This window comes from Podarcis liolepis, assembly GCF_965112155.1.
Source record: "Podarcis liolepis genome assembly, chromosome: 1".
Lineage (NCBI taxonomy): Eukaryota > Metazoa > Chordata > Lepidosauria > Squamata > Lacertidae > Podarcis > Podarcis liolepis.
The window spans coordinates 119,485,623-119,510,660 of record NC_139554.1 but is presented as its reverse complement, the minus strand read 5'-3'; the positions used below and the strand labels follow the sequence as shown (position 1 = coordinate 119,510,660).

General features: G+C 43.4%; 1 protein-coding gene across 2 annotated transcripts in view; it reads right to left on the bottom strand.

Annotated features, from left to right (window-relative positions):
- COL3A1 (collagen type III alpha 1 chain) overlaps positions 1-25,038 on the bottom strand; it is a 97,536-nt gene continuing 72,498 nt past the window's right edge. For both annotated transcript variants that reach the window (XM_083467460.1, XM_083467461.1), the window contains 23 exons: positions 23,987-24,031; positions 23,751-23,849; positions 23,545-23,652; positions 22,703-22,756; positions 21,737-21,790; positions 21,578-21,631; positions 19,508-19,561; positions 17,844-17,951; positions 17,689-17,742; positions 16,665-16,718; positions 15,134-15,295; positions 13,272-13,379; positions 12,207-12,314; positions 11,279-11,332; positions 10,808-10,915; positions 9,189-9,242; positions 8,318-8,425; positions 6,463-6,516; positions 6,225-6,332; positions 4,472-4,745; positions 2,948-3,135; positions 1,860-2,102; positions 1-1,184 (listed from right to left, as the gene is read on the bottom strand). In XM_083467460.1, coding sequence (XP_083323586.1) covers positions 1,038-1,184; positions 1,860-2,102; positions 2,948-3,135; positions 4,472-4,745; positions 6,225-6,332; positions 6,463-6,516; positions 8,318-8,425; positions 9,189-9,242; positions 10,808-10,915; positions 11,279-11,332; positions 12,207-12,314; positions 13,272-13,379; positions 15,134-15,295; positions 16,665-16,718; positions 17,689-17,742; positions 17,844-17,951; positions 19,508-19,561; positions 21,578-21,631; positions 21,737-21,790; positions 22,703-22,756; positions 23,545-23,652; positions 23,751-23,849; positions 23,987-24,031 — 2,400 coding nt within the window. In that variant the 3' untranslated portion in view covers positions 1-1,037. The remainder of the gene's footprint in view (positions 1,185-1,859; positions 2,103-2,947; positions 3,136-4,471; positions 4,746-6,224; positions 6,333-6,462; positions 6,517-8,317; positions 8,426-9,188; positions 9,243-10,807; positions 10,916-11,278; positions 11,333-12,206; positions 12,315-13,271; positions 13,380-15,133; positions 15,296-16,664; positions 16,719-17,688; positions 17,743-17,843; positions 17,952-19,507; positions 19,562-21,577; positions 21,632-21,736; positions 21,791-22,702; positions 22,757-23,544; positions 23,653-23,750; positions 23,850-23,986; positions 24,032-25,038) is intronic.

Genomic DNA, 25,038 nt, shown 5'->3' with positions numbered 1-25,038 from the left:
TTTTATTACAATATTTTATTATGTGTCTCTGTAAGGAAAAGACCAACAACCATATAAAAGCTTACAAAGATGGTTAACCTCCAACACTATAAATGTGTTAATGTGACAAAAGAAGCTCACGATTTTGCATCTTTATTGACTTTTACAGAGGGAAGGAAGAAAAGCCCTCAGCAATGGCCTACCGACGATACGACTTTTGATGAGAGACATTTACAATTGTTGTCAAGCCTTGATGTTTTAACGCAAGCCAATAAACCTGGCTTGCAGATTTAGGAGTGGAAAAAAATCACACAACTAGCACCATCACATTAATCTTTTTACACTTCCCTAATTTTAGTGGTCTTGACCAGCAATGACAGGAAAGTATAGGAGCACCCGGTAAAAAAAATCAAAAAAAAAAATCACACAATGCAGTCCAGCAATAAAATTATATTAGTCTGTTGACACTAGGGGCATTCACTTCTTCAGATGGACTGTACTCTGTTCATCAATAATCAGTACAGAAACACAACCACCTGACCAGATGTATTCATTGGTTCCAACATCTTTTGAGTTGGTTCTCTTGGTGTGAATCATCAAACTCATCCCAGTTTCTGTCCATGTTGAGGTAGTTGAAACGGGGAATTCTCTCTAGCTTTATGAACTGCATCTTATATTGGAGGGCAAACTTGGATGCTGGAATCCGTCAGTGCTTGATTGGTGGGCAAGCATTCAATTATAATTACAGTTTCGCTGTACTGAGTGTTGAGGTTGTAATGTAGCACCATGGAGATACTGTTGGAAGGGTTTTTTTCCAATTTTGGTGAAAGAAACAGCAGAAGGGATTTTGTTGCATGTCGTGTAAAGAGCAAAATAAGAAAATGGTATTTTTTATCTCAATTTATCTCTTTCCTCCCTCTCTCCAGAATTTTTTTGCAAATAAATAACTGGGATACAGTTGATTTGACTCTTAATAGCTGACAAGGTTAAGACAAGAAGAGCAAAGATGGGAGTGTGAATTTGTTTGTTGGGGTTCGGAATGAGCATGATTCTCGGGTTTATAAGAAGCAAACCGGGCCAATGTCCACACCAAATTCTTGATTGGGAGCGCCGATGTCGAAGGGTGCAATATCTATCACCGGCAACCGCATTGTCTTGCGTGTTCTGTACTCAAAGACGGTTCGACCCCATTCATCAGTGTGTTTCTGTGAAATGCAAAGCAGAAAGTGCTTTTAAAAAGGTTTGATTAGCGACACTTTGGATTAATATCTATCAGGCTCTTCCATGGTGAAGGAGGAAGCATGAACGACCCATCATGATTCTCCTCCCCAGACCTCTGAGTCATATGTGAGGGATAAAATGCATATTATTATTATTATTAGCAGTAGTATTAATCAGCAGCAAGTAGAATTCAGAGCATACTGCCTTTGATAAAGGAAGTAGCACACAACCATCCTGACTTGCAGCCATTGATAGCCTTGGTATTCCCATTGATAGCCTTATTCATCAGTCCAATCTGAGCTGGGAGTAGCTCACTGGTCACTGGTCACTGGTCATCCAGTGAAGAGGATGAGATGTCTGTACGTAACTATATGTGTGGAAGCTTGAATCAAAGTTTCCACCACCCTGCTAGTAAGCATTGCCCCAAAGTTTTACTTTCCTGTTCCACTTCTCACTCTTGTGATCGGCCCCTCTATAGTCAGCTAGGGAAAATGCTAAAGTTCTTCTGCACTATAAAATCCAGTCGAAAGATATAACTACAAATTTAAGGCTCTTTAAAATGCACAAGATTAGGAGTGAGAATAGGAGGTTTGCAAAACTGAAATTTCATAATGGAACAATGAACCGAATCTCAATTTTGTTTTGCAATGTTTACTTACAGTACAGCCATCTTCCAGGACAGTGTATGTGAACTTGCTGTTTCCTTCCGCCTTGATTTCGCTGTCAGTAGAACTCATCATCTTCAGGGCTCTCTTCACATTCCCGCTGGCCTCGTCCATGTAAGCTATACTGTTTTTGCAGTGATAGGTGATATTCTGAGACGCTCGGCTAGAAAGAATTCTGAGGAAGGCCAGCTGAACATCTGCAACTTCTTCTGGGAGATCTGGGTCTCCGTAGCTGAACTATGGGGCAAACACAAAAGGCTTGTTTGTTGTAGACTGTTGTAGACTGCAAAGGCAGTCTGTGCACCAAAACCAAAGACATGCTAGGCTCTTGCCGTGAGGTTGGAAGAGTTTTCCCCAGTTTTTAAAGACCACCACCCCATCACCACCATTGGAAACAATGGAGAGGAAATAAAAGTGAAGAAAAGATACCAGCTCCAGAGCTGGCAAAGGTTGTTTCCTGATTATTATTATTTTTTTGGGTGGGGGGGGGTCTTTCCAATCAATGCCTTCCCCCAGTACATCCCCCTTTTAAATTCAAGCGTATAAATTTGGAAATATATATAGATATCCATGCACGTTACATTATAGTTTAAAATATTTTTAAAAAATCAGCATTAGCAATGCAAGAAACATCTGATAAAAATGGCAAGAGCCATGAAAGTTGCTATGGTAGTTGGGAGAGAAGACAATTATGTTTTTCATTCAATTAGAAATGGATCCAGAGTTGCTTCTTTCTTGAGAAGCAATTTAATTACACACTCAAGTCAAGGTTTGCTTGACCAAATATTAATAATATTAATAATATTAATGATAACAACAACAACAATTTATACCCTGTCCATCTGGCTGGGTTTCCCCAGCCACTCTGGGTGGCTCCCAACAGAATATTAAAAACACGATAAAGCATCAAACATTAAAAACTTCCCTAAACAGGGTTGCCTTCAGATGCCTTCTAAAAGTCAGATAGTTGTTTATCTCCTTGATATCTGATGGGAGGGTGTTCCACAGGGCAGAAGGCCCTTGGAGCTGGACATCAGTGTCCGGGCTGAATGATAGGGCTGGAGACGCATCGTTCTTGTTACCTGGAAGCCTCCATTCATAGACTCTCCAAACCAAATATGTTTCTTTTCGGGTCCTGGGCTTGTCCACCAGTTCTTCTTTGGAACACTCATAGGATTAGCACTGATGCACGTCTCCCCAGTTTCCATATTGCAGTATACTTTAATGGCGTCCAATTTGCAACCTTGGTTGGGATCAATCCAGTACTCCCCTAAAGTGACAAAGCAAAAGGCCATTCTTTAACCTGGGATTAGATTCTTCCTTACGCTGGATGCCAAAGGCTTCTGCTGCCTTGTGGGGTTACTTTGGGAAGAATACAAAACTAAATGATAATATTACTCTACACTTGTATGCTCTTAACGTTTGCTGGGTCATATTTAGTACTGTTAATCTTTACACTTCCTTCAAAGTCTAATTTAACTGAATAACAGCTACACATTCCCCTGACACATTTCTTCATTATCAGGCACATCAAGCACTTTGGTAATAATAATAATAATAATAATAATAATAATAATAATAATAATACCCCGCCAATCTGACTGGGTTGCCCTAGCCACTCTGGGCAGTTTCCAGCATATACAGAAACAGAATAAAACATCAAACATTAAAGTTATAGGTTATAGTTATATAGTATAGTTATAGGATCCCAAGCCCTATTATTTCCACAATTTGCCTGCAATCCAGCCCTGAAACTATTCCAGACTTGGAGCTAATGTAGTTCATTGCCTCCTGTTGTGGCTAAGTGCAGGAATCAGCCACTAGTCGATCCCTCCTTCTCCCCTCTTCATGGAAATATATAATATGATTACATTGAGCATTACATTGTGCAGCATCATTTGAAACTGCTGCTTGCCTTCTATCACTGTGCCATTGAGAGCGTGCTCACTTATGGCTTATGTGTGTGGTACGGAAGCTGTACTACCCAGGACAGGGTGGGGTTGTGCAGGGTTGTTAAGGCAGCAGAGAGCATTGTTGGCTGCCCACTCTCCACCTTAGAGCAGATTTATGCCACAAGGTGCCATAGGAAGGTATTGGACATAGTAAAAGATCCATCGCATCCTGGTCACTGTCTCTTCGAGCTCTTGCCGTCGGGACGGAGATACAGGACGATGAAGACAAGAATGAGCCGTCTTAAGAACAGCTTCTTCTCCAGAGCGATCTCGGCCCTGAATGGGAAGCCCGGACTTTGAAAGTCATCTAATCTCCCTTGCTGTATTATACTGCATTGTTTAATTAGTGTTTTTATGGAGCAGTCAAGTAATTTCGTTGTCCCCGAAGGGGGCAATGACAATAGAGATATTATTATTATCATCATCATCATCATCATCATCATCATCATCATCATCATTTGCTGTCATTGATTAAGAAATGCATAGTGTACCAAAAGAGCACCACATTTTATATTACTAGTCTTTACCAGAAAGAGAGGGAAAAGAGATCTATGGGGCAGTTCTGTGTCCCTCGCGATGCCCGGTTCTTTTCTTGAGACTGCATATTTCTCACTGACTTCTCTATGACCTGGATCAGAACAGAAATGAACATACCACTCTTAAGTTCAGGATGGCAGAACTTCAGATCTCTGCAATTCCGAGCTGGGTTCTTCCGTGAGCCATCGGGGCTAACGATGTTTTCGATTTGGTTGTTGATTGACTTCAGCGAAGTTAAAATATCGCTCATGGCTATTTTGTCCTCATCTGGCTGGTCTCTGTAGTAGGATGGTCCTTTTTCAAGGTTCTCTGGGCCACCACCTCCGCAGCATGGACCAGGAGCTCCAGGTTGACCAGGAGGCCCTGGAGGACCACCATGACCCGCAGGACCCTAGAAAATAAAACAAGCCCCGCCCATAACTCAAAAATGCACATGTACATTAGTTCATCTGTACACTCAAAGAAAAGGACCAGTCAGTGTTACTGGCACTTTTAGCCTTATGCTGCAAGACACCAGGCTCAAAATCTCCACATAGGGTTGGACTAAATATTTATCCTTTGGTCAAGCTTATCTTTGATCTGGTCTTGTATGTGGCTATTTCAGTGGCGCGTGGTGAAATTTTAATAGTTGAACAGTTAGGGCCAGCTTGTGAAGGCTATTGAGGGGGGGGGATGAGTGTTATACCTCCCTCCCTAAACCAGGCAGAAGCTTTCCAGGCTTTGGAAAGAAGGTACTAGGCTTTAATGCTTTAATACTCTTATTTACTGGGAACATTTAGGGGACTAGCTTAGTTCCCCTATTCCACTAACCACATGACACTGGACTATTTAGATAGGAAAGGTTTCAGACTAGTCCTCTCCCCAGTGATATTTCAGTCCATAACTGTGCCTTGTTAAATAATAATAATAATAATAATAATAATAATAATAATAATAATAATAATAATAATAATTTATTATTTATACCCTGCCCATCTGGCTGGGTTTCTCCAGCCACTCTAGGCAGCTTCCAACAGAATATTAAAATACAATAACCTATTAAAAGCTTCCCTAAACAGGGCTGCCTTCAGATGTCTTCTAAAAGTCTGGTAGTTGTTTTTCTCTTTGACATCTGGTGAGAGGGCGTTCCACAGGGCGGGTGCCACTACCAAGAAGGCCCTCTGCCTGGTTCCCTGTAACTTGGCTTCTTGCAGCGAGGGAACCACCAGAAGGCCCTTGGAGCTGGACCTCAGTGTCTGGGCAGAACGATGGGGGTGGAGACGCTCCTTCAGGTATACTGGACTGAGGCCATTTAGGGCTTTAAAGGTCAGCACCAACACTTTGACTTGTGCTCGGAAACGTACAGTCACCCAATAGAAACAGCAGATATAATAATCATTGTCTATTTATTTTATTTTATTCTATTAATCCTTCTATTTTATCATCATACCTATGAAATACGCAAGAACCTTCTATCACTCAGCTTGAGCTTTGTGAGCAACAAATCTGAATAAATCTGAATAGTGAGGCCAGCTGGATAGACACCTTCACTTTCATTGTAACTGGCTGTGCATGTGGCCAGTTGTAGTGCGGAAGCTGTCTGTTTAGTGCCACCTACTTCCCACACTCAGGATTGGGTACCATAACTGTGGCTCAGGTACAGCTCTCATAAGGAAAAGCCATTTGCCTGAAATTCAGCATGGTCAGGCTAAACTCTGCAGCTTTTATTTTTGCCACTCTTTATCGAGAAGCTCTGTTCAGATCCCTTTGGGCCCAAACTTGATCTCCCTTCTTGTCAAGTCTTGTGCTAGGCTCCCAGAGGGTATGGAGACTAGCTTTCAAGACGATGCTTCTCACTTTTCATCATCTTAAAGAGTGCTGATTCCCTTACCGGAGCGCCAGATTCACCTCTGCTTCCACGAGGACCTGGAGGGCCGATGGGACCTGGGTAACCACTTGTACCATCTTTTCCAGGTGGGCCATTTGGACCAGGGGGACCCTAAACAGAAGAGGGAGGAGGAGGAGGAGGAGGAGGAGGAGGAGGAGGAGGAGAAAGTTAGTTCTCTCTCGACTGTCTAGCCATAATTTGAGAATGCATTCAGGTTGGACAGAATCAACAGGTTACTTACTCTTGCACCAGCAGGCCCTGGGCTTCCACTTGGACCTTGGGGACCCAATGCACCCTGTCAAAAAAATAATGATCATGTAGATCTAGTAAAATCCAGTTTTTACATTCTTTTCTTTACATTGGAACACCTGTATTGTTGCACTCACTACAAGATCTGGCAATCCATAGAAGATGAATATATATATATATCTACAGCTATTCGGCATGCAAGTTAACTGGAACATCAAACTCCAAAGGTAGAACCTCTCTAGATATCAGATGCATGACATCAGGTATGGGACAAGTAAGGGTACAAACTGGGAGCTTAAATTGAAATCCCGATTGTTCATTTGCTGCAGCAAGGCATGCTTCCCCTGCTCATCCAGCTGAGATGGGTGGATTTATGCCTTGCTCCAGGAGGGGAAAGTAGTTTCCATGGGATAGAGCTTCTCCCTCACAGCACTGCTCTTCCAATCTCTGAAACCTAGAGATTCAAATAGCAGTGCAGGGATGTTTGCAAAAGGGCTTTCCGACAGCTCTGTGCTGCACTTTGACATCCCGAAAATCAGGGCTTCAAAGTGCAGCATCACCTGACACCATCATGACCTCATGAGAGTGACAGGTGGGTGGCCTTGCATAGCTGTCAAATGTGACCCGCTGAGGTGGGGAGACAATAATCTAGCTTGACAGCCAGAAAAGATCCCCACCTCTGAGCTATTACACTGGCCGGATCAAATATAAATAAAATGGTTCTCTATTTTCATTATTACAGTTTTGTATGGGACCATAAGCTATGTTAATGTGCATGGTTTAGAAGCTAAATGTTCTCAGAAGTAAATACAACTTGAATGCTTCCATTCTAGAATATAGGTGGTACCAGTCGCTTTACAGGTAGGTAACTCAGGGATTATCTATTGATTTCAGCATTGGCTCCACTGATCAAATTATGTTAGCTGGACTTAAGTCCTATTGAAATCAATGACACAATTCCATGTTTTACATAGATTTCAAGGAGGCTTAAGTACAAGAAACTTCCTCTGGCTTAGAGCCATTGTGCATATGGGGTATCAGAAAACTGAAATGCCATTTTTTAATTTCTTTGTTGTTTTGAATGTAACCTACCCATAAATGAGTGGTCTATAAATGCCAGTAACAAAACAGTAAGGAGTTTCTCTCATGCATTGCTGCCAAGGATACTGGGATATCCCAAAAGGTTCAACTTTACTCCTACAAAAATGAAATAATTATACAGTGGTGCCCCGCAAGACGAATGCCTCGCAAGACGGAAAACTCGCTAGACGAAAGGGTTTTCCGTTTTTTGCGTTGCTTCGCTAGATGAATTCCCTATGGGCTTGCTTCACAAGACGAAAAAGTCTTGCGAGTCTTGCCATTTTTTTCCGCTCCCCCCCTTTTTCTAAGCCGCTAAGCCGCTAATTGCCTTTTAGCCGCTAAGCCGCTAAGCCTTTAATAGCTGCTAAACTGCTAATAGCGCTAACCCGCTAAGCCGCTAATAGGGTTGCTTCGCAAGACGAAAAAAACGCTAGACGAAGAGAATCGTGGAACGGATTATTTTCATCTTGCGAGGCACCACCGTATTCCCAAGTGATACTGCTAGGCATGTTTCCTCCACGAAACATAATGAAGGCTCAGGAAACAGGCTGGTAAATTCCAAAACGTCTGCAAAATCACTCCTGGTTTCCTCTGCCAAAACATTAAATTGTACATCATTTGGTGGATAATCCAGGCACTGTAGGGATCACTTGTGATACTTTTCGTTCTTGTCAAAGTTACATACTGTGCTAAACACTGGGGTCATGAAACAAATCCAGCATCCCCCCCCCCCACGCAAGGAAGGCAGGAGAGTTCTGCAAACTTACACTTGGACCAGGGGGTCCGGGGTTACCAGGGAATCCTCGGTGGCCCTTCATCCCATTGTTGCCACGTTCACCGGCTTCACCTTTGTCACCACGTGCACCCGCAGGGCCCTTTTAGAAGCATATTGACAAAGAGTTTTCATAAGCATATACTTGGGTTTAATGAGAACTAGTAATATAATAATAAAAAATTATTATTTATACCCCGCCCATCTGGCTGGGTTTCCCCAGCCACTCTGGGCAGCTTCCAACAAAACACTAAAATACAATAACCTATTAAACATTAAAAGCCGCCCTAAACAGGGCTGCCTTCAGATGTCTTCTAAAAGTTTGGTAGTTATTTTTCTCTTTGACATCTGGTGGGTGGGCGTTCCACAGGGCGGGTGCCACTACTGAGAAGGCCCTCTGCCTGGTTCCCTGTAACTTGGCTTCTCGCAGTGAGGGAACCGCCAGAAGGCCCTCGGTGCTGGACCTCAGTGTCCAGGCTGAACGATGGGGGTGGAAACGCTCCTTCAGGTATACTGGACTGAGGCCGTTTAGGGCTTTAAAGGTCAGCACCAACACTTTGAATTGTGCTCAGAAACGTATTGGGAGCCAGTGTAGGTCTTTCAAGACTGGTGTTATATGGGCTCGGCGGCCGCTCCCAGTCACCAGTCTAGCTGCCGCATTCTGGATTAGTTGTAGTTTCCGGGTCACCTTCAAAGGTAGCCCCACGTAGAGTGCATTGCAGTAGTCCAAGTGAGAGATAACTAGAGCATGCACCACTCTGGCGAGACAGTCTGCGGGCAGGTAAGGTCTCAGCCTGCTTACCAGATGGAGCTGGTAGACAGCTGCCCTGGACTCATACATGCAAAGTTCTGAAGCAGAGACTTACGGGAGCACCACGGGCACCGGCAGGGCCAGCAGGGCCGACTGGACCAGCAGGTCCCTGTAACAAACAACAACACAGGATTATGTCTATGCCGAGAATCGATTTTCTGGCTATAAACTGGATGTGTCACAAAACAGAGAAAACATTCACATCCCAAGCTCCCAAATATATTAGCAAACATAATGAACAAACATCACTTCCATTTTAAAAAAACAACACATGTATGCTCAGGGCTTTTTTCAGCCAGAACTAATTTGAACTCAGCTCTCAGGTGGGTGCCGTTGCCATTACAGTGGTACCTCGGGTTACAGACGCTTCAGGTTACAGACTCCGCTAACCCAGAAATAGTACCTCGGGTTAAGAACTTTGCTTCAGGATGAGAACAGACATTGTGCAGTGGCAGCACAGCGGCAGCAGGAGACCCCATAAAGTAAAGTGGTGTTTTAGGTTAAGAACAGTTTCAGGTTAAGAACGGACCTCTGTACTTAACCCGTACTTAACCTGAGGTACCACTGTATAAGAGAAAAAGGAGGGATTCATGGTGCATTCTGGCACCTCTTGTTCTAGAAAAATAACACTTTGTAGGCAGCATAGTTTTTCACAGTGCCCTCAGGTCATGTTGGTGTATGCCCCTGGATTTAACTTGGAGTGGCTTTTCATTGGGAAAAATGGCAGTAGGTCATTGAAGAATCCAAATTCAAGTTGTTTCAGTGGAGGAAATTCTGTTCTAGAGCACTAGAGTATGACACATGGTCACATCCCACTGTTTTCAGCATTTCAAAGGAAATGACATTACAAATAACTAAATCATTTTGAAAATTCCTGTTTTGATAAGGCTTTTTTTTTTTTGCAATTGCTAGTTAGTGGGATCGACTCGAAGCAATTCACCCAAAGAAAATCCACTAAACGGGCAAGGTGCCACATTTTTCGCTCTATAGGACGCACTTTCCCCCCTCCAAAAATGAAGGGGAAATGTGTGTGCATCCTATGGAGTGAATGCAGGCTCCTTGGCTTCAGCGATAGCAACACGAAGCCTCCGAAGCGCAGAGGGAGCGCTCCCTCCACGCTCCGGAGGCTTTGCGTTGCTTTCGCTGAAGCCTGGAGACCGAGAGGGGTTGGTGCACACCGACCCCTCTTGCTCTCCAGGCTTCAGGGATAGCCGCCTGAAGCCTTCTGAGCGCAGCGGGAACTTGCGCTGCACTCCGAAGGCTTCGGGTTCCTTTCGCTGAAGCCGGGAGAGCAAGACTCTTCTGGCTTCAGCAGAGAGGGAGAGCTGCGCAGCGCCCCTTCAGTGAAGCAGGAGGAGAAATGGAAGTGGCTCCGTTTCTCCTGCTGCTTCGCTGAAGGGGCACTGAGCAGAGAGGGGGATAATTTTTTTCCTTGTTCTCCCCCTCTAAAACAAGGTGCGTCCTATGGTCGGGTGTGTCCTATAGAGCGAAAAATACGGTAAATCTCTTGGGAAAGTGCCTTCCTCGCTGTGGTATTGCTGATGGGTTCCCCGCTTCCTTGTGGTGTCAGGCGGAGGTGGAAAAAGCATAGCATACTGTTAATACCCTGCTAGTTTACTATTAAATGGATGCTAGTAAGGAAACATAGGAAGGCAGCACTGTTTTCATACTTACTGGATGTCCTCTCTCGCCTGATTTCCCAGCTGGACCAGTATTACCTGGGGGACCCACATGACCTGGAGCCCCTGGCAAACCAGGAGAACCATTTTCACCACGATCACCCTGAGGAGACAACAAATGGCCAACGTGAGGAATTCATTTAATTTTCTAAATGACCACAAACACAGTCAAATGCTAGTACGGTAGTACCTTGGTTCCCGAACGGCTTAGTTGACAAACAAATCGGCTCCTGAACGCCGCAAACCTGGAAGTAAGTTTTCTGGTTTGCGATCGTTTTTCAGAAGCCGAACATCTGTTTTGGCTGTTGGCATTGTTCACACGCCTTGGTTTGTCAACATTTTGGAAGTCGAATGGATTGAGTTCAAGAACCAAGGTCCACTGTATTGATTAGGACTAGCAGTAGCAACCACAGTCACTGGGATCTGAAAGAGCACACATGACCACCTTGGTTAAGTCGCTTCTCACCTTTGGTCCTGAAGACCCATCACGACCTGGTAAACCATCTGATCCAGGGTTACCCTGAGAAATATGGGAGAAAGAAGGCTTTAAATATAAGTATAAACAGATTGAAGCAAAGGGAAAGACTGGATTTCTTAAAAGAAATCCTTTAACATTTAGGAAATATTTAGCTCTGGAGTGATATTTCCACCAAGAGTTTAACTTTGAAATTATCGTGGTCATAATGGCATGTCAAAAGAGGCTGCTGCTGCTTTTCTGAGATTGCTCACTCATTAAGGGATTTCCCACACATCACACATGAAGAGGAACGCAGTACCACATGCTGATATGCGTGCCCGAATAGGGAATCACACATTAAACTTCCATGCTACCTCTGACACAATGCTCTTCATTGAATCTGGTCTTATGTTCAGCTGTGAGTCTGAATTAAACCATAATCATGTGAAGAGAAACCAAGCACAAAGATGTGCAAACAAGCCTTTAATGTCTAGGCGTAGACCAGTTGGGAGAGGTTCCTTCTCTGGTCTGCTTGGAGTCTCTGCCCCCATAAGGCTGGCTGTTGCAGCTGACTGGCCACAGGGGTGCAAAATAAGCAGTGCTACAGTCAAGCAACAGTCACTCAAGCACACCAGAGGAAGCTTGTCCAGATCTCCCTCCAACCCACGTGACAGCAACAAATGGGTCTCCCAGGAAGTAAGGACCTTTGTCTTGTATAGTAATCAAATTCAAAGAAATCAAGCAATGTGCATGCATGGGTGCAAACCAGTATCCAGCTTCCCACAGAAGGAAGACCAAATCGTTCCTAGTCTCTGTACTAGGATATACAACAGGATGTTTGAATGAGGCTAATTTGTCTCATTTTAGGTGGGCAAAATTTCTACACGCAGTGTATGTTTATCCCTAGGATAGAACGAAGATGAAATTCTTTCCATACGTCTCTGCCTGGTTCTCCGGGTGCTCCATTGAGGCCCATTGGACCTGGTGGACCTTGAGGTCCTCGTTCTCCTGGGCTACCATTGGATCCTGGTTTGCCATCTTCACCCTGCAATGGAAAAACAGATGGATTAATGACATACTGACATTTTTTTAAAACCCTGCTAAATGTGAGCTATTGTAGGCATGAAGAGGTTAAGGCCATAGAGAGCTGTTCCTAGACTCAGCTAGGTCAAACCTCTTCTCGAGGGAGAAAGTGAAGCTGCTTCTTTTCCTATTCCTCACTCTCTCTTCTCACTATATAATCCACCAAGACAGATGGATCTGAACTTGCATGTTTGAAACTATATGCTGTATTAGGCACCCAAGAGTAATCTACCTGTGTTCTCCTTGCTGCTGCGAGGAACAATGCATGAATCAGACCTTAGGAGTTAGTAAGTAAAGCTTTTAAATTTCATTGCTAGAGGGGTAGAGAGGTGGCAAGAGCTTTAAAGCAATGGGATATGCAAAAGGGCTCAGTAACATTTCTGCCCATCATAAGCAAACTCCAAAACTACCGGGGGAGGGGGGGAACCTCTCATTCCCTTGATGCCGGCTAATTATACCAGCTTGCACCCATATTGAAAGCTGCTGGCTAGTCAAAAGCTGCCCCCATGGGGCTGACCCAGCCACTTCCTGCCTCCAGCAGTATTGCATTGCATCTGTCAGTAAATAATTAAGCTTGTTCTTCCTTGGACTCTATTCATTGAAGGCAAGTGATTACTACCAACTCTCCCACCACACTGACCATCATTGACATAATGTCACCTTATATTACCACAAAACTGCTGATACTGACACGAAAATGGAATTATATGTTTTATAACTCTGGAGGAAATCACCGATCACTGGAGACTTGTCCACAAAACAGCTTCCTCACACATTTCTTTACGAAGCACACACACACACACACACCCACCCACCCACACACACACACACACCACTTCAAGACCTAATTTCTAAAAACACAAAACGTTTGTTCTGTTAAATAATTTGGAGAATTAAAAGTAGCGGAATAATGCCTTACCTTTCCGCCAGGTGCGCCATTGGCACCAGATGGACCTCTCGGGCCGGGCAGCCCTACAGAACCACGTTGCCCAGGTATGCCACCCAATCCTGAAGGACCTGGAAAACCCTATGAAGAGAAATACAGAAACAAATTTGTTTATGGGATTTATTTACTGATTGTATTTATCGCCTTGGACAATAAACATTTCCCCCACACCAACAAATACAGATGCAGAAAATGGCTTTTGAAGCCTACTGAGATATGTGTAGCTGGGGGGACGGGGGAGAAGGTTTCTATTGCAGAACATGCTCAGCTGAGCAGAGATGGTACAGATGAAAATGCACTCCATGCCTTGCAGAGCATAATGGGGACCATATTCCCTGACACTCACGAGGTCTCCCTCTCCTCATTAAGATTAGGCTTGAAAGAAGCGGTATGTTGTAGCCAACAGAACACTGTGGTGTGTGCTTGGTTGCAGTGTTTGTGCGGTGCCATAACAGCTTCTCCAGTGAGCAAATGGACCCATGGGCCCCTGTCACGATTATGGGCCTCCATATTTCTTAGAAATAGTGTTCTGATAAAACTTTCGCTAAGGCTTTTAGAACCAGATAATGAATAATCCAATCTTAGGTCCCCAGATGTTGTTGGACTGCTTGCCCACAATCCAGTGCCATTTATCCAGATGGCTGGGGCTGATCAACAACATTGAGGAACCCAAAAATTGAGGAAGGCTGACTTCAAGTCTTGCCTCCCACCAATTATGTTTAAAGGGGGGGGGGGATACTTTTTACATTCTGAGTTGTTCCATTTCTAAGAAACAGAGGAATGGTTGAGGCATAATGCAGAACCATAGTTTGGCGCTATGTGAATGACCCTGGCAGAAACATTGAGCTTGAAGTATTCTCCTGTCCATGAGCCTGGGAAATCCTTCCCTCATTTCCTGGTTTGAGGCCAACCATAGTTTACCATTTAATGTGAACTGGCAAACTATGATTTGAGCTTGCCCTGAAAACTAGGATCAAAAACCATGATCCAATCCTGTGATATAGATAAAACAATGTGTATGTTTAGCTAAAGGGACCCCGGACCATTAGGTCCAGTCGTGACCGACTCTGGGGCTGCGGCGCTCATCTCGCTTTATTGGCCGAGGGAGCCGGCATACAGCTTCCGGGACATGTGGCCAACATGACTAAGCCGCTTCTGGCAAACCAGAGCAGCGCACGGAAACGTTGTTTACCTTCCCGCTGGAGCGGTACCTATTTATCTACTTGCACTCTGATGTGCTTTCGAACTGCTACGTTGGCAGGAAGGTGTATGTTTACTCCTTACCATTTGAAGAGTGTTAACAAAAACTTAAGTAAATGAAATTTTTTGTAGCGCTGTTAAATCTCCATGCAGCTAGCCTTTTAAGCCTTGCTTCCAGACTGGAGGAGACAGCAGCCAATAGCCAGCCAGACAGCAAGGCACTGCCCTCCAGGTGGGGCCACTGATTGGCCTGTTTGAAGACGGTGCCATGGGCAGGAAGACCGCCCCTGAACTCCTGCTGGCCAGGGGGAATTCCCCTTCAATGGCCTGTGCCTAAGCCATCAGAGGAAGGAGCCCAAGTGTAAGGGGCTGCAACTGTCCCCCACCCCCGGGAGAGTGATGAGCAGCCATTTTGACATGTAGGCAAGGTAATGCATTGATAAAGAAGAAGAGCTGCTATGACTAGCTGTAAAGATTGGTCCTAATTTATTACACACCCACACACCCACAACAGATCAGTGTAATCACTGCATTTGTAATTTTTACGTATCAGAAGTAAGACGTCACAGGAAAACAGTAATCTTTCACCGGATATTTTAAACTCTATTTTATAGACTCCCAAATAATGTACTTACTGGTTCTCCTTTTACACCTGCCGGACCTTTTTCACCTGGTGGGCCAGGCTCACCTTTGGGACCAGCAGCTCCTGGGCCACCAGCAGGACCAGTAGAACCAGCTGGGCCAGGAGGCCCATCCTTGCCCGGGGGACCCGCATTGCCAGGAAGTCCTGGGTTACCCTAGGAGTCAATATTTGAAAGTGATGCTTGACATACAGTATTTGAATCAACACTCGTAGAATACCAAAATAATGGAGAATTTATGTTATGTGTCCAAAGAGATAGACCTCCTTGATTTAGACTTGCCACCCTTCAATATGGATTGAATTGAGCTCTAAGAACACTTTCAAAAAAATGTATTTATTCCTTGTCCTAAGTCTTGCTTGGATCCAGTTGCAGGAATTGTTCTTCGCAGCTAGGCTTTAGTTCAAGCCAAGTTGCAAAAGGACATTTTGCTATATAGAAGAAGAAGAAGAAGAAGAAGAAGAAGAAGAGGAGGAGGAGGAGGAGGAGGAGGAGGAGTTTGGATTTGATATCCCGCTTTATCACTACCCGAAGGAGTCTCAAAGAGGCTAACATTCTCCTTTCCCTTCCTCCCCCACAACAAACACTCTGTGAGGTGAGTGGGGCTGAGAGACTTCAGAGAAGTGTGACTAGCCCAAGGTCACCCAGCAGCTGCATGTGGAGGAGCGGGGAAGCGAACCCGGTTCCCCAGATTACGAGTCCACCGCTCTTAACCACCACACCACACTGGCGACAGCATGATCTCAAACCAGGTGGCATAGGAGCAAAGGAAAGGAGCAATGGCCTGGAGAAAGATTGCAGGGTGGCACAGATGCCACTATGGCCTCCCAATTCCATCGCTGAGATTTTTGACCTCTCATAGAGGCCAACAGGTTCTTGCGAGGTGGTTGGAGTGGCAGGCCATTTAACAAGGCAGGGCAGCCCACCACTCACCTCTTTCACACATCGTGGGCCAGTTTTGCAGCCCTCCATCCCTTGGTTTAGAGTCTTCCACTGAGGCATTGAGTGGCTGCTGGTTTTCAGAGCCAGAAGGAATTTGACTCATAACCACAACTGGCCTTTAGTTGAGAAGATTCGCTTTTCACTTAGTGGATTACATGGGGTTGTTGGGCCTGATACATAGACATATGTCACAACTTGTGTGGAAGTGGCGTTGGGTAGGATTTAAGCACAAGGAGTCATGAAGAGGCACATCAGCTGCTGGCCTGAGTGTGACCCTGAATTCCACCCAGAGGTTTCTTCCTTACAGCTCTGATGTAGGTGAGTCTGGGAGAACCTAAGCAGGCAAAATTGGAGGCTCTGTAGTTTGGGGCAGGTTGGTGTTTCTCCATCAGGAAGATAGTTTTATAATTTATTAAAACAAAAACCAGTAGATTAAGACTTCACAAGCAATATGTGCTCAACCCATGGGCAAGTAAATTCATGTCCATGGAGCTGGGCACTCATCCCTGGCCACTTGAGAACTCAAAGGCAACTGGAGACATTAGTAGCATGGAAAGGATTAGGAAATGGTAGGTATTCTTACACTGTTGCCTGGAGGGCCAGGTAAGCCACGAGTACCAGGAAAGCCAGCCTGACCCTGAAAAATATAAGTGATGCTCAAGTTAACAGGTCATAAAACACTAGTATCTTCAAATACCGAAAAGCAGAATTCAAGGGACTGAAATATCCTTAAGTACATAATTAAATCACCTACTTTGATGACTATGTTGGAAGTTACTATATGAGAGTGAAAAATAACCGCATTTTTTACATGGCAACTAACTGAGATTTATATGGTGAATGTGCCTGTCAGAAACAGGTCTGGAATATAAGATTATTGTGGCAACCTAAAGACTCCTAGAGCTATTGCAGCAGAACCTTTCTGGACTTCATCAGATGCAGGAAGCATTGTCGTCTGTTGGCAGATATATATTAAGAGACCAATGCTAGAGCATCTTTGTGCAATATGTAGCCATGTTGTGAAAAGATATGAATGCATTTCCATTTTATCTCCACGTAAGAACAGGAGGTCAACATTTTACAATGGATGGGCTGGTCTAACTAAATAATAATCATTTTTATTATTTGTACCCCATCCATTTGACTGGTTACCTCAGCCACTCTGGGTAGCTTCCATCATATAACAAAACACAATACAACATTACACATTAAAAAGCTTTCCTATGTAGGGCTGCCTTCAGATGTCTTCTAAAGCTTATATAGTTACTCATCTCCTTGACATCTGATGGGAAGGTGTGCCACTACCAAAAAGGCCCTCTGCCTGGTTTCCTGTAGCTTCACTTTTCACAGCAAGGGAACTGCCAGAAGGCCCTCGGAATATGTCAAAGCATGCATCAAAATACGGTACTTTTGTCAATTAGAGCTTTCAGGCCAGATGAACCAAAGCATGTCGCACCTAAACTACTTTCTTATTTATCTATGTCAGGGGAATCCAGCATGCTTCTCTTAGATACTTGAGCAAGTGCAACTATTTGCATCTGACTGGGACTGGAATATGCATCAGCATTGCTTACTGACAAAGGAGAGACTGAAAAAACAATACTCACTACTGGGCCTGGCGAACCTCGCTCTCCTTTTCCTCCTGGGGGACCGGCTGGACCCTAGACAGAATATGAGAACGATACATCATAATACCAGAAGGAAAATACAGACCAGCAATACATTGACTTCAGAAACATTAGATTAGGATATCTATGCTTACGGGTGCTCCAGGGCCTCCGGACGGACCAGCAGCACCTGGGGCTCCAGGTTCACCACGCTCACCAGAAGGGCCTTTCTCTCCTTTTCCACCAGGTTCTCCATTTTGTCCCTATAGAAAAGTAAGACATGCATGTTAAACATCAACATTATTATCAGTAGGAGACACAGGATTTCTTTTTTCCCAGCCAGAACTTGCGGGAACTCAGTTACAGCACCTCTCAGGTGGGCACCATTGCCATTAAAAGAGAACACGGGACCTCTTTTTCTAGAAAAAATAGCACTGATGAGATATAATTATGACTGATTAGGAGGTGAATAATGAGAGCTAACAGTAGCTATTGAGACCTGCTCCCCTGCTTTTTTGCGGGGGCTGCAAATCCTGTCATGGATGATTCTGGTAGAAAGCCTGTCTGAGCTTGGCTTTGGCTGGGGAGGGCGGGCTATAAATAAAATTTTATTATTATTATTAAAGAGTGCTTTGGGAAAGCTGGAATCCAAATTTAATCACCTGTCAAGCTCAATGTTTGTTTCACTGTAGATGCAATTAAAGATGCTTATCGCAAAGTAGTGTGCACAGAGCTAATGTCTTATTAATTTCCCTGACAACTTCCCTCAAAGACTGGGCTTTTCAAAAGACCACGATTCCTCCTTGGTTCTGCTCTCCAGCTCCAGCATTTAGTGCTTATAAAAGATGTTACAGGCAATCTCAGTGCAGGGCGAAGTGTAGAATCGCCTCGAGAAGCAACTGGTTGCAGCAGGGCCTTCTGCTGTGAGCAGAGGAGCACTCAAATTCTGTTTGGCACAAGCACCTTACTATGGGGGTTATTGCTGTTTACATGTCATTGAGGGTTTTTCATTGTTAAATCGCTATATTGTAAAAAGCAGCAGCCAGGTGTACTTGATGCAGAAGGAGAAGCAAGCACATCTGGATTACTATTAGACAAGTGGATGTGCACCAAAAGCTTGCTGTGCATCCTTCCTCCTAATAGTAGAGCTCCTGTTCAGGGTCCTAGGCAGCCATTTTAGCCAGTCTTTTCTGGTTGGTCTTTTCCAACAATTATCCTAGATTCTGTGGTTGCTGGGCATACTCAGTCCTTATGGCTAGGCGTTTCTGTTTTTGGTTTCTAAAACATTTATTGTACTTCTACAAATATCAAAGTTTCACAGAGAACCCTGAAACCTCTCTCTTCTTTCTGTGGCTTGGTTTTCAAAGAGCCTAGTTCTCGAATGTTTTGGCTCCCAAACAATCAAAAACCGGAAGTGACTGTTCGGGTTTTCGAATGTTCTTCTGGAAGCCGAACATCCGATGGGGCTTCCACAGCTTCTGATTGGCTGCAGGAGCTTCCTGCAGCCAATCAGAAACTGCGATTTGGAAGTTGAACGCTTTGGAAATTGAACGGACTTCCGGTACGGATTCCGTTCGACTTCCAAGGTACAGCTGTAGTTCTATTAGCACTCACTGCCTGAATTTACTAGAAGGTTCAATATTTCTAGGAAGCTGTTGCCTTCCTCTTGCTATGCACAGGTGAGAGTGAAAAAGGGGTAATAATTATCTTCTGATGTACTTTTTTTTTCTATGGAAAAAGACTGGGAAAATACAAAAAAGTATCTATCTATCTATCTATCTATCTATCTATCTATCTATCTATGCATCTCTGTACTTACAGGAGCTCCAGGGAAGCCAGCGGGTCCTGGGGGTCCTTGCTCTCCTCGATCACCCTGAAAATGCCAACGAGTAATACGATTAAATCACCTCAGAAGTTTGCAAAGTACCACCTCTAATGTTGTTCCTATTTCAGCTGCTCTGGTTTGCGGATATTCTGCATTTGCAGGATCCCCCTATTCTCTCCTCTCAAGACGTCAAACTACAGTGGTACCTCGCAAGACGAATGCCTCACAAGACAAAAAACTCGCTAGACGAAAGGTTTTTCCGTTTTCGATTTGCCTCGCAAGACGAATTTCCCTATGGGCTTGCTTCGGAAGACGAAAACGTCTCGCGACTTTTTTTTCTTTGTCTAAAAACAAAGACATGTTTTGTTTATAAAGTTAATTTATTTTCCCTTAAATTTTTGAACTGCTCTTTACAGTATGTGTGACTTTAAAGAGCAGTTAATAAACTGTTGTTGTACCAAATTTGGCTTTGTTTGGACTTTTTTTGACCATAGGAACGCATTAATTGATTTTCAATGCATTCCTATGGGATTTCGTGATTCGCAAGACGAAAAATTCGCTAGACGACAAAAATTGCGGAACAAATTAATTTCGTCTTGCGGGGCACCACTGTATTTACAACATCGAAGAAAGTGTGCAAAAGTTTTGAACCCTTTCACAGCTGGTTATGTTTTGTTAGCTTGGCAACTTCTTGTGGGAATGACTTGATCAAGGATAGGTAAAAGTAAAGGGACCTCTGACAGTTAAGTCCATTCGTGAATGACTCTGGGGTTGCGGCGCTGATCTCGCTTTACAGGCCAGGGGAGCCGGTGTTTGTCCGCTTCTGCAGACAGTTTTTCAGAGTCATGCGGCCAGCATGACTAAGCCGCTTCTGGTGAAGCCAGAGCAGCACACAGAAATGCCGTTTACCTTCCCGCCAGAGCGGTACCTTTTTATCTACTTGCACTGCGTGCTTTCGAACTGCTAGGGTGGCAGGAGCTGGGACAGAGCAACGGGCGCTCACCCTGTCATGGGGTCTCGAACCGCCGACCTTCCGATCGGCAAGTCCAAGTGGCACAGTGGTATTTAAACCACAACGCCACCCGCGTGGCTATAAAGGATAGCAAGCGTCTAAACCCAGACTTTGCTTGAATGCCCTATACATTGACTCATTCCCCACCTGCTGTGTTCAGTTCCTTTCTTATTTCTTTATCTGTTTTGTATACCAATGCAAGAAAGACATGCATTCCTCCCCTCCCCCTTTGAGATTTTCATATGTTTCTCAGGGGTCCAAATGTACTCTGTGTGTCAGGAAAGTTAAATAAACCCACAAATGGACATTCTAATAATGAACTATTATTTATCAAGCAGCTAGGAAATGATCAATAATATTTTAAATAGGACAATAAGGTTAATTTCCCTCATAGGGAAGAATCAATAATATGCATGTGTGTCACCTTAGGTTCCATGATGGAAGAAAGGTGGGATATGAATGCAAGAAAAATAAATAAATAAAAATAAACGTTGATTATATTCTTGTACGTAACTACATGGCCAGACTGCTTTGCTAAATATGCTTATTTTGTCGATAATCAGTGTTCTGTGCTAGGCATCAATTTTAGTTACACAATTTTATGCCACCAGCAGAGTTAAATGTTTAAAATGGATCACTAGAGATCTTATAATGGATTATTATAAGAAAAATGAATAGGGTAATGTTGAAATCATGGCTCCTTAAATTTGCGTAAATGCAAAATGTTAGTGGGGGAAGGGAAAGGAGAGGGAAATATGTGTACAGGTTCCTATTGGTTGGTAGTGAAATTTGTGAGATTATGCATATAATTTAGTACAGAAGAGGGATTGATTTACTTTCATGTATAGTTTTAAAATACATGCCAAAAAGAAATGATATTCTGGCACCTTCTATTATATATTGATCCCTAAGCAAGCAAACCAACATTGAAAAATACTATATGTGAAGTCAATGGGTTGTACAGAGCTACACTTCTTCTTTGGAAAATACTTTAGGAGCAGTAGGAAACAAAAAATGGCTTAAATTATGATTGAAAATAAAGGATCTCTTACGGGACCACCACGGGGACCTGTTGGGCCATGAGGCCCAGCTGTACCAGGCTCTCCCTGAAAGAAAAGAATATATATTTTTTCAGAATTGGATTCTTCAAAATGTGCACAGTTGACATTTACATATGAATAATAATCACCATTTTGGAATGAGACCTATACCTTGTCTCCTGGTTGGCCTGCTGGACCGGGGGGTCCAATGGAACCGACAGGACCCTGAAGGATGAAATATATATATATATATTCAGCAGTGTAATATTAATAAAAAACTGTGAACACAACTTTCAACAAAGTCTGGAAAGCAAAAGTGTTCTGAATATTCTTTCCCCAGACTTCTGGTTTCCTGCGGAGGTAATGGCGGTGTGGAATTGATCGCTCCACAAAAAAGCGATCAACTCAGAGGCTTGCAGGGGTTATAGATGATCTATAGGGTAAATCTGGGTTGTTGTTGTTTTATACTTTCATGCTATAAGAATTAGTGATGGTGCTGAAATTCCAAATTGGGTAACGGATTGGAACTGAATCTTCCACTTTGGAAATACCAAGCTGAAGTTAAATCTCTGCGTCTCAAAATAGGCTCACCCACTACCAGTAGTCAAAGCTGATCCCCACCACTAAAACACACACACACACACAAACACACACACGTGTTAAGTTGGGGAGAAATGGCTAGGAGGGTTCGAAACAGTCAAACATCTATCAACACTGAGGAACATGGGCTATATAGAAGTTTGCATTGCCTCCCAGCTCAGGAGCATCCACTGCTACATGGGAGCATAGAATGTGTGGGTTTACAATCCCTCCCAGCTTTATCCACTGAGCAGAGAAATATTGGAAAACTGCACTCCCTGTGCAGTAAACGCTCCTGAGCATACACATGACTGTCTATTTCCAATGTGACCTGTGCCATTGCTACCAACCCTCCCTGCTGGCCTCCGCTGCTGGTTCCTGCCCTCTGGACTTACCTGACAAGGGGAAGTTTGGGAAACTGGTAGGGAAGGTTAGCAAGGAGCTCCCCGGACTCATATAATGAGCTGGAAGAGAACTATTGGAAATCCACCCTCCCGCCCATAAAGGGATGTTGTAGCCAAGTTATCTAAAAATGAACCCATGGGAGGTTTTACTCACTCGGACACCATCTTTTCCAGGTAAGCCATCTCCACCTCTGCTACCAGGCTCTCCCTGTCAAACAAAGCTTATATGATTACCAGAACAGGAAAAGGGGAGAAAGAGGCACCACTGCTATTTCTTAACATTGCTAAATCACCAGGAGTCTGTTTGCTGTGATCAGTGTTGTAGATATAATGACTCTCCCAACAGAGTCAATCTACTTAGTGTCTGGAAAAGGGTCATTCCCTCCTCGCCAATCTGTAACTTATGTTCATATGGCTATTGTTACCAGTGGCACAGAACTGGTACACAGCATGCTGTGAGAAAATACTGGTTTTCACAAAGTATATAAAGTATGCAAGCAAGGATTAGGAAGTATTAGAAAGTTATGAATCAGGACGCTGAGTCAATCATGGAACTCAAGTGCAAATCTGATCAATAAGTTCAGGGTTAAAGAGTCAAACTGAACCAATCCCACTAATATAAACATATTATGGTGATTAATAGCCCATTCTTAATCCTTTTTGTTTCAATTGGAGTCCTGCTGACTCCAATGGAAGCTAAGTATACTTAGGGTTGGGGTGAGAGAGGTATGCTACCTGAAGATTTGACCCCAATATTTTTATATATCATTTTGTATCCAAAAACTGAGGATCTCAGGAAAGATAAGTACCTGCAGCTTTTAGTGGCCTCATCTGGCAATGCAGTTTTTCAAGGAACCTATGATCAGGTCAGTAGTAAAGCTAGCCAGATGATCATTATGAGTTTAGAATAGCATGCGTTGTTGTTGTTGTTGTTGTTGTTGTTGTTGTTATTGTTGTTGTTGTTGTTGTTGTTGTTGTAAGTACAGAAATGCATACCTTGTCCCCTTTAGGTCCAGGGTTTCCATTGGCTCCTCTATCTCCAGGCATTCCTTGTAAACCTTGTAGTCCGGGACCTCCAGGAGGACCTGGAGGACCACCTGGGCCCTAGTGGAATGTTTTAAGAAGCTATTACATGACAACAAAAGAGGAAGACCGGAAATATTATGCAAGGTGTGCACAAAACTAAATAAACTTGTACATACCTTTGCACCTTCTGGTCCAGGAGGGCCAGCTCCACCTCTGCTTCCTGGGGGACCTTGAGGTCCCTGTGCACCTCGTTCTCCTGGGATGCCATTTTCACCCTAATATGAATTAAAACATTTTGCTTTGCACGATCTCCAAGGGCCACAGCATGCATTTGTTTGGTTCCCAGCCCCCCTGTTCCATACTTAAACACAAACACACACCAAAAACATTTAGCAGTTGTTACAAAATGTACCTTGGTTCCTGGGAGTCCTGGAGCTCCATTTTCACCTCTTGGACCCTTTTATGAACCAAATGCAGATAGATTACTTACATGTTTCATGAAATACATATTCATTAATGCTTAACATTTATAGGTCATGTCATGGCCATAGTCCTCAGACAATGGATTGCTCACACTTCAGTTGCTAAAGGTACTGTGAACAGTACAAGTAATAAACTAGACTTCCTTCGAAAGCTTACAATGCATCTAATTATCTGTTATTTTGGTTTGAAGTAAACTATACATTATTTGCATCCAGAAACTGAACCAGTGCTAACTTTCTTTAAGGTTTTAAAAAGATAATTCAATTCTAATTTATCAAAACCCTTTTTGACCTGTAGGAAAATGCTAACAACTCACACTCTTTTCTGTCCTCGTGTTTAGTCCTTATATAATAGTTTTTTATGCCCTACAGTTTGTATGAAATCCTGGCATATCAGGAGAATATAGATTTTTATTTAAGTAAGAAGCAAATATTGATGGAAACATTTTGTAGACATTGCTTTAAAAATATAGCTTTAAAAAAATCATATTCATACTAAATATGAATTTATTTGACAACAGTCATGATTATGTGATATGTTTTCTATAAATATGAACCTTGTATTCCACTATGGAATATATTTTATGCTACTCATTCTTTTTAAAGTTTTATATTATTATTATTATGGTTTATTTTTCTACTATGTTGTAGGTTTTTTTTAAAAAAACATTTGGCTCATGAGTCACATCACTTCATGGCAGTAATTACTTGGTATGTAATACCTCATTAATTGTTCAATTAAAGCTATACTAGAAACTAATCCCCACCCCGCCACTGCCCCTGGAAAATGGCTCTATGTCAACATACAGTTAGGACTCAGAATTCATTACAGCAACCTTGGAATTTTCCTTGTGTCCCAGGTTTGCTAGGGCTGATATTTCAGCAGTGATATATGCCACCATTTCCAGATATCATTTAGATGCTGCTGTGATAGTATGTGGGAAAGCCTGCATGTTTTTCGCCACACCACCCAGCACTGTGT